The sequence below is a fragment of the Aegilops tauschii genome, chromosome 5, assembly GCF_002575655.3.
Source record: "Aegilops tauschii subsp. strangulata cultivar AL8/78 chromosome 5, Aet v6.0, whole genome shotgun sequence".
Lineage (NCBI taxonomy): Eukaryota > Viridiplantae > Streptophyta > Magnoliopsida > Poales > Poaceae > Aegilops > Aegilops tauschii.
Window position 1 is genome coordinate 8726929 of NC_053039.3, and position 9871 is coordinate 8736799.

Here is a 9871-nt window from a genome sequence, read left to right on the forward strand (position 1 = left end):
AGCCTGACTTTGATCCAGAGGTTCAAATTTTACATGTTACATGCATCTAGTTTATGGCTACGTCATTTTTAAGTTCTTCCTAATACAATTCCTATGGTTTTCTACAGGAAGTGAGAATCCAAGAAATGGAGGGTCTTGCTAGAGAGTTGGCGGAGAAAGATCAAGAACAACTTCAGTTGTATGGTTACATTGATGTTAAAGAGAAAAAGATTGAAGCACATGGGTCGTCGCCAAGCCCGACGCAATCTCCAACGTCGCAACGCAAGAGGTCACTGGATTTTGGCAGTGCAGAAGACCATATGGAGTAGGCTCAATTGTTTTTCAACCAGTTTAAGCTTCAAACCAGGATTATTTGTTGCAAACAAACATTTTTTTTTCTGTTTCACAGTATGTTCGCAATTATGGTACAATTTATTCATGAGACAGTTCTTTGAACAACAATGCATGTGTTTTATGATCAATCATACAGTTGTTTCTGAGTTGTTTGTGAGATGGCATTGCATCTAAAGAAGTTTCCATCTATAAAACTTGTAAAAAATCATTTATGTTGTCTTTGTTGAAACTATTTTTTCGTGCCTTTCATCTACACGTGTAATCATTATTGCCTACAAAACCATACAACGTCGCAAAACAATTTCCAGTTTGCATGGATGCTTGTCATGTTGGTACAAGGGTTTCAAAAAAAATTTGGGTCCATTTCAAGCATGCCGAAACAATCCGTCTTCCCAGACGGAACACCAATTTTTTCCATCAAGCGCGCAAGCACACCCCCGTGGGCCGCGTGAAATCTGAGCTAACCCCAAAACTTGCTGGTTTTGACGTCCATTAAGATAGAAATATCAAGGGAAGAAGATAGAAATATCAAGGGAACAAGATAGAAATAGCAAGCAAAACACAGATAACCAACGTCGGCCACCCGCGCTTGCATGCATGCACGTCCGCCACCCGCGCATGCAAACCCACGTCGCCGCCCTTCCCATGCATGCAGGCCTCAGGCGCAGACAATGAGATGGCCCAACGGTCCATCCAGCGACCCAGCGGGTGAGGCTGGCGTGGGACGGCCCACCCGAATTAGGCCCAAGCGAGCTTCGCGCCGGGCACATCCCAGGGGTGCAGGGAGTTTAGTCCCACCTCGCCGAGCGAGGGGAGCTAGCACCGGTTTATATAGCGCGCTGAGCTTTCCCTCTCAAGTTCCTTTCTAAAGCAGGCAGAACATTGCCTAACCGTCTCCGTCCCTGCCCTGTGGGGCCTACTTGCTACCTGTTTTCACAATCTGACGGGCCTCTGCATCCTGGCCTAATAAATGATGGGGTTACTAGTCGTATGCAGGCCGTTGAATTGTGAAAGCGGGCAAGTAGGCGGGCTTTTTTTGCACCGGCCCGATTACTTTTGTACACTGGGGGTATACATGTATACATGTACAGGAAAATTGGGGTGATTTGGAGGTGGTGGAAAAATTCATCTTTTTTCAAAAACTGGCTTAAGTTAGACCAAATGGTCCCTCCGGAATGCGGGCATTTTTTCGACCACCTCCAAATCACCTCAATTTTGGCACACATGATCTCTTGCACAAACAATGCTAGGTTTCCAAGGTTTTGTATTTTTTTGAATTTTTTTGAATTTATAATGCCCTCTAGACTGACTGCTGAAAACATCGGTCTATGCCTCAAGGGGGCATTGTAAAATAATTTTTTCCAAAAATTTCTTTCATAGACATGTTTGGCACATGTGTGTCACCATGTACAGGAAAATTGGGGTGATTTGGAGGTGGTGGAAAAATTCACCTTTTTTCAAAAACTGGCTTAAGTTAGACCAAATGGTCCCTCCGGAATGCGGTCATTTTTTCGACCACCTCCAAATCACCTCAATTTTGGCACACATGATCTCTTGCACAAACAATGCTAGGTTTCCAAGGTTTTGTATTTTTTTGAATTTTTTTGAATTTATAATGCCCTCTAGACTGACTGCTGAAAACATCGGTCTATGCCTCAAGGGGGCATTGTAAAATACTTTTTTCCAAAAACATTCTTTCATAGACATGTTTGGCACATGTGTGTCACCATGTACAGGAAAATTGGGGTGATTTGGAGGTGGTGGAAAAATTCATCTTTTTTCAAAAACTGGCTTAAGTTTAGACCAAATGGTCCCTCCGGAATGCGGGCATTTTTTCGACCACCTCCAAATCACCTCAATTTTGGCACACATGATCTCTTGCACAAACAATGCTAGGTTTCCAAGGTTTTGTATTTTTTTGAATTTATAATGCCCTCTAGACTGACTGCTGAAAACATCGGTCTATGCCTCAAGGGGGCATTATAAAATAATTTTTTCCAAAAAAAAATTTCATAGACATGTTTGGCACATGTGTGTCACCATGTACAAGAAAATTTGGGTGATTTGGAGGAGGTGATTTGGGTGATTTGGAGGAGGTGGTGGGCAATGTCAGTTCGAAAACTCTAGAGATACTTCCTCAACCAATGATGCAACCCAGGGACCTTCATGCAAAAACTAGGCACCTGCATGCAAGAGTCGGGGACCTGCATGTGAATAGTGATTCATCAAGGCCTTGACAGCTGCTGGCACAGCGGCTGCCGCCCGATTTGCATGCAGCAAAGATGAACGTGCATGGAGGTTTCTCAAATATTTCCAAGCACACCCTACTGGGCCCCGCTTATTTAAAAAATACTTCAGTCATTAATGATCTATAAATGAATAATATGCATGATGATTATGAATATGCGTGCAGAAATACATCACAAAAATTATTCTACTCGAAAATAACAAGTGCTCCATGCTAGCCCTTATTCCTGTTCGAAATACATCATCATTCTTAAAGTTGGACATCAAATGATACACACAGAAAATGAAAACGAAAGATGTCGAACTAATACAGTAACATGGCAGTACAACCGCACTTCACTAAATTACTGTCACGATGAAATAGAATGTAAAGACCACGTCACACAAAGCTGAATGGCACACGACTTTCTCTGGCTCATCGTCAGTTCATGATGTATGTAGACATCACAGTTCGGCCTCGAGATCCTACACAGAAGAATAGAATAAATCACATGGACATCAATTATGAGTAAAACACATGCAAAAAATAAATATGAACATATTTCGTACCTCTAGCAATTTAGCGCATTTACGTCGATTGTGACCAGGATTCTTGCAATAGCCACACATATTCTGTGATCTTGACTTCTTTGTCTTTGCCTGCAGCCTTTTCTTTGGTGCACCTCGGCCTGGCACATGCACGGGATCCAGAACCTTATCAACTTTCTCCGAGTGCGGCATCAACGGGCCAAACCTAATGCTGTTATGCTGAGCATTAGTTGACTCCTTGCTGTCAGCTTGTTCAAAACTTGATTGCTTGCCATGATGTTGTGCTTCCAAAAGCATCTTTAGACGGTGATAGTCCTCATCAGAGTGGCATGCCTTGAAACTTGCGGCGTGACTACAATTCCGCAACTCGCGGTACCTCTGCAGGCTTACCGAATAGTCATACATCTGGTTTTTTCTGGTAGGTGCATATGCACATTTTGCATTCATAGTCCACCTAGTGGGAACGCAACAACTGGGCAGAATTGTTTGTTTTAAAATCCCCAATATGTAAAAAATGTGGGAACATGGTGTGCCTGCGCATTCCAGCTTACGGCAAGAACAACTCACCCTGTGCAAAAGACCTCCTTGCTCTTCAATGCGCACTCCAAACTTTTTATCCATTCTTTCCTGCTTGGACACAACATAAGTGGAATCTTCTGATCCATCTAGTATCTCTCTCATCTGACATTTGCTGACAGCATCTATGCTCCATAAGACCATCTTAAAGACACTAGGTGTGAAAACTGTTGCGGCGTGTTTCTCAAGCGGCGAAGCATTTTCCTCTGTAAATGGAACGGACTGCAAGGCTTCAACGTCTTGGAGAGCTTCGTTAATCCGTCGCGACGCAAGGCAACGCTCATAGTGCTCTAGCATTTCAAACAACGACATCTTACCCTCAAGATGCGTATGTAGCACAGAGTTCAAGCTCTCACTCCTCTGATTGCTGCTCAATCCTAGGAAACAACGCCCCTCAAGATATGGAGCACACCACAACTTTCTCATCTGATACATCTGATGCAACCAAGACTCCTCACTGGTTACTTTATTCCGTTGTAAGAATTGTATCCATTTTATCTCATGCTCTTCAATGAAAGAAGTATCATAAATGAAAGATCTGAATTCCTCCTTTACGTCGTCATCATGCAGATGGCATACAATGTTCTGCTGAATGTGCCATATACATAGTCTATGGTTTGAGTCTGGCCAGACCACCCTGATTGCTCTCTGCATTGCAAGGTCCCCATCTGTGATCACAGATATCGGATGCTTCTGTGCCATGCAATCAGAAAAGGTCCGCAACATCCACTCGTATGCCTGGCTTGTTTCATGAGAAATTATACCACAGCCAAAAATAACAGTGCTGCGGTGGTGATTCAACCCCACAAACGGCATGAATGGCAGATTGTATTTGTTGGTTCTGTATGTGCTATCGAAAACAATGACGTCTCCGAAAGCCTCGTAGTCAAGTCGCGATTGACTATCAGCCCAGAACAGTCCCTTCAGATGGCCATGCTCGTCTTCCAAGTACTTGAAGAAAAAATCCACATCTCGCTCTCGCCTCGCCATCATGTGCATGATCACCGTATTAGCATCACCAGCACTGATTGTCTCCTGCTTATTAGCATGGCAGAAATTATAAATGTCCCTCTTTATGCATCCAACCTTATCAAATCCACCGTATTGAAAGCACAAAATATCCATAATACGGTATTTGCGGATCCCACATTTTTCCATGTCCGCAATGTCCGCTTTCTGCTCATCGCTAATTCGTCTGTGCGAACGCAGCAGACAAGAAAGATCCCGTGGGGCTAGAGGATGGCTGTGCTCATCGATGAAATCCTTGACAAACCACCGACCGGTTTCCTCTTGTCTCGTAATGACCAATTTAGCATTACACCCAACACGAGTTAAACTTCGTGGCCTCCTCTTTCAATCTTCCATCTTTCTTTTCATGTGCTTCTCTTCGTGAAACCCTTCATGACTACACACAATTTTCCTTAAAATTATGTATTTGTTGGATCCATCCCACTCAACGTAGCTTTTCCTCACACTAAAATCTTTTTCAAGAGCATATTTGTTGTAGAATTCATAGCCTTCAGCCTCACTATCAAACATCTTGCTGACAACATTTAGATACTCGAACATACTCTCATCACTTGCATACGCCATGTCTTCCTGCATATGACATGTGAGGGAAACCAATCATCAACATCTTTCTGTTTATCAATGTTGCAGGTGTAAAATAGCTCATAGGCAAAGACAAGTGCATGGAAAAGACTTTGCTCGTTTGACATGTGAGGGAAACCAATCATCAACGCCCAAGTTTAATTCCCCGCAAGATCGGACGGCTAATAAAAATCAGACGTGATCAGAGATGTAAGTACTGCTAAATTGAATTGCATGCACTAGGGAAACCTAAATCGATGATGACTAAACAAATCTAAGTAGGAAGTGCAGGCTACGAATCAAAGTAAGTTGAGATTCAGGCGATTCATACCTTAAGATGCAAGTCCGGAAGCGATGGGATCAGTGGGGGGCTTTCTCCTATACCGCCGCCGCCGTCGCCACCGACACTGCCGCCGCAGATTCACGCCTTATTCTTCTTCCTGCCGCCGACCACGTCTTTTATAGTGAAGGGGACCAGGAGGAGGACGAGAACGACGCCGACGACAGTGAATTGGTTCCTCTCGCCGGGCTCGTCGGACAGAAGGAAGAGGACGAGAAGGAGGACTTGACCGAGCTACTAGATCTAGACGTGGTTCTGGTCGAGAAGGAGGACTTGACCGAGCTACTAGATCTAGACGTGGTTCTGGTCGTGGACGTGATCGGTTGAAATTTTTTTTTTACCCTGGACCATTATGCCCTTCTCTGATTAAACTAATTAAGTTAATTCATTTTTAATCCCCCACCAGATCGGACGGCTAATAAAAATCGAAGGGGTAAGTACTTGAAAGTACTCCCAGTACCGCCCCAATCACCGTAAAAGGGCTCTTATATTTATCCTTATAGTATGTGGATCTTCTCTTAGGATATATATGTTTGAGATGTTGTTTTTGTCTTGGCCATCTAATCTAGTTTCCCAAGATATGTTTGCTTACTTCATATGATATGCAAGTTTCTCTGGACTCTGGGTATCTATTTCGTACACTATTTTGTGTATGATTACCATCTTATGGTAGCTGTTTATGGTAATTTGTTCTGTATGCCTGTTCAGGGAAATATGAACGAACAATTGCTTTCCATCAATAGTTATTGAAACGATTTTGCCCAAAACTGTTCTGTTCATATACTGTTATGACCTTAAATTAGTTTTTTTTTGTTCTTCAGGGCACTCTGAAATAGTAAAGTTTCTTCTTTCTAGAGGGGCTGATATTGATGCGCTATCATTTTCTGGGACACCACTGTCTCTTGCTGCTCTTAGAGGACATGCTAGCACGGTTAAGATCCTTTTGCAGCACAATGCAGATGTAATATTCAAAATCTTCATTGATCTATTGGCTTTTTACTCCAATTCTTTCTCTTGCTGGCTTTTTGTTACGTTCTCCAATTCTTCCAACATGTATTTGGTGAGATTATTGGTTGGTGACTTACCATGCAAGTGTGACTTAGTTACCCGTTTGGTTTGCAACCGCACTTCTGGCAAGATTCCTTTCCTACTACTTGGTCGGCATACATCACTCATTTTCTATCATTAATTAGTCATGCTCAGCTAAAAGTGTGTCAAATATTGTCAACCTTTGTAACCAAACCAAACAGGCCCTGCTTGTAGATGTTAATGTCTGAGTTAGACCAGGCATGATGGGACCAGTGACCCACACAAAAACTCTAAAAGTTCAGTGGGAGCAAAGGGAGATATAACTGTATAAGGCTATACCTTTAAAAGAAGTACTCCCAACGATCCATATTAATTGTTGCGATTCTACTAAATCAGCGACAATTTAATATGGATTGGAAGGAGTATCAGATCAGCTCTTTTTGCCTTAGAAGCTCCATCTTCACATTTTGGCATGAAAATAAAATGTTTATTTATGTTTTCCAGCCTAACAAGGGCACTCGTCGGTTTGGACCTTTAGGGATGGCAATAGATATATCATCTGTGTCCTGTGTGAAGCTATTGATTCAGGTATAGTATCCTATGCTTATACTGCAGTAGAAATGTACATACAGTATCCTCTGCTTATTTGTTTCTATAGACTGACGTTTGATTCAATCATGTCTGTATCAACGACTTGAAAACCATATAATTGGCTTTTCTTTTATTCCTGCATCTCATAGGGTGGAGCTAATGTGAGCGGTGGTAGTCCTTGTGATATTCCTTTGGTTGCGGCTGCAGAGAAGGGCTTAACTGAAGTTATTAAGTGCCTGTTGGAAGCTGGTGCAAATCCAAATGTCCCTGACACGGTGAGAATGCACTCTTTGTCACATTTCTGTGTCTTGCTTGGCTTTGCAGTTTCAGTAGACTCGTCTATACTTACATGCATTAAATGTGCGAGTTATGCAGCAAGTACATCTACATGATGCTATCTGTGTAATGTAAAAATAAAGGGCTTTTGCAAAGTTACCCTTTTTTGTGTGCATAAGCTTGTTAATGTTTTGTATTTCGGCCGTTGTGGTGTCTCTTTGTTAATTTAGTCAGGTAGTGAATCAATATGGTTTGCCTGGATCGCCTCGAGACCATTCCTTATTTTCTGATGTTGAATAGCTTTTGTAAAGCTTTCCCTGTTCCTCCACAGTTTGGTAGATTGCCAATAGAGTTGGCTGCTGAATATGGCACACAGGAAGATTTTGAGATTCTCTTTCCTTTCACCTCTCCCATTCCAACTGTGACAAATTGGAGCGTTGATGGAATCATTAGTCATGTGGAGATGGAAATCAAACAGCTTGAGGTATGGCACTGTAGCATATTTTGTTGCACACCTACGCCAATTTTGGTCCATGTTAATTCTCTGAGGAATGTCGGCTTTGATGTTTAACTGAAACTTCCAAGTATAGTTTCCGATTCCATACTCGTCAAATGCGCATGTGTTTCCTTACACCTTCTTTGCTGCCTAAGCTCTGTTCCTGAAAACTCATTTTATTTAAATGATGTCTTATTGGTTAACTTAATTTTCTAAAGTGGTAATTCATCAAGACCGATTTTGTTGAAAAATAACAGGTGTACCAATTTTCTTAAAGAGCTCCTGTCTGTGTAGCAAGTGAGAGCCGGATTTTCAAATCTTTGCATTGATGAAAACTGTTTCCTGTATCCATCCACTTCATCTTAACATCTTTGCTATATTAGTGTTTCTCCCTCACACGCATCAGACATCTTTATGTGTGTACACCTGATTCAAGTTATTATGAGTTGCCCAGGATGACAATTTTGTGCAAAAGGGTGTGTCTGACCTGAAACAACAAGCAGATGAAGCATTTAGGAAGCAGGATTATCTGAATGCATCAGTGTTCTACACGCAGGTACATTCTCAAAGTTTTTTCCCTGTGTTGACTAAAGGTACATCCATGAAACATGTTCCTCCATTACAATTTGGTCGGTTTATCATTAGCATTAATTGACCTTGGCAATGTGTACAACTTAACCAGTTACCTAGTAATGCTATCACATCAACCTGTTGAAAGACTATTGACTAGTGCGCACAGCTGGTCGCATATATGCAGTGTTTGGTGAACTGTGTAGATTGGACAGGTTTCACGCATAGAGCTGGTAATAACAAAAAATGGCGATAGCTGTGCTATAAAAAATAAAATAATCATAAGCTCCTCTTTTAGCCCTTAATTCATTGCGTGGAATTTCAGCTGGGAGTTTCTCTTTTATCACAGTTCAACTTTCCAGTCCATGTGTCCTTGTACCTGTGGGGCAAATGAAAAATTATTGGTGTATAATACACAGCATTCCTGGAAATGAAATGTGGCAACAACAATGTTTTTTTGACTGCTTTGTCTGCTGCAGGCACTGAGGATGGATAACTTCGACGCTAAATTGTTGTCAAACCGGAGTCTTTGCTGGGCTCGCATGGGTCATGGAGAATGGGCTTATGATGATGCAGATAAATGTCGGGAGCTTCGCCCAAAGTGGGCCAAGTCACACTATCGGCTTGGAGTAGCTCTGATGTGTATGAAGGTCCGTGCCATAGAAGAGTTGACTCTGAAAATTCCCTTTGTTCCTTTGATATCTGTTACTACTTTATTCCTAAGAGTACTTGTATTTGATCCCGCAATGTGCTTGCCTTCCTTAGGAATATGCCGGTGCTCATCACTCCCTCTCGCGCGCTTTACAGTTGGATCCGGAAAGCCAAGAGATTATGAAACTACTCTTGTATAATATTCACCTTTCATCTTGTTTTTTCTCTAGTAATACTAGATCAACGCTGTCAGCTTGGTGTGAGCATAATCAGTAGAATTCGATTGTTTCTTTAACATGTTCTAATCGAATGATTCTTGCAGGGAGGTGATTGAGCTGAAGTGAGCAAGCCCTGCATGCCGACCACATCACGCAGAATGGGAAGCTCTTTTGTTTTGTGTGTTCTCAGACAAAAAAAAACCCTGCAGGACTTTAAATCATGCGACGCAATTCATGGGCTGTAGCGGGAGCTTAGAGCATCACAGTTTACTGGCTACCTATTTTTAGCTTTCTGGAACTTATTAACTTAATGACCTGTTTGTATAGAGGTGTCATAGAGGACGATGAATTGGCTAATTATGCTAGAGTGCAACGTTTGATGGTAGATCGATATATTTTGCATTGCCAGTTCCCATTATGTCTGCA

The 9871-nt window shown here is 42.1% G+C and overlaps 1 protein-coding gene across 1 annotated transcript in view; it reads left to right on the forward strand.

Moving 5' to 3' along the window:
- The window catches only part of LOC109753348 (uncharacterized), a 28868-nt gene extending 19297 nt beyond the window's left edge, over positions 1-9571 (forward strand). Inside the window, exons 5-12 of the mRNA XM_073498731.1 lie at positions 6436-6575; positions 7148-7231; positions 7384-7509; positions 7842-7994; positions 8461-8562; positions 9056-9226; positions 9342-9421; positions 9550-9571. Coding sequence (XP_073354832.1) covers positions 6436-6575; positions 7148-7231; positions 7384-7509; positions 7842-7994; positions 8461-8562; positions 9056-9226; positions 9342-9421; positions 9550-9571 — 878 coding nt within the window. The remainder of the gene's footprint in view (positions 1-6435; positions 6576-7147; positions 7232-7383; positions 7510-7841; positions 7995-8460; positions 8563-9055; positions 9227-9341; positions 9422-9549) is intronic.
- The last annotated feature ends 300 nt before the right edge of the window (positions 9572-9871 follow it).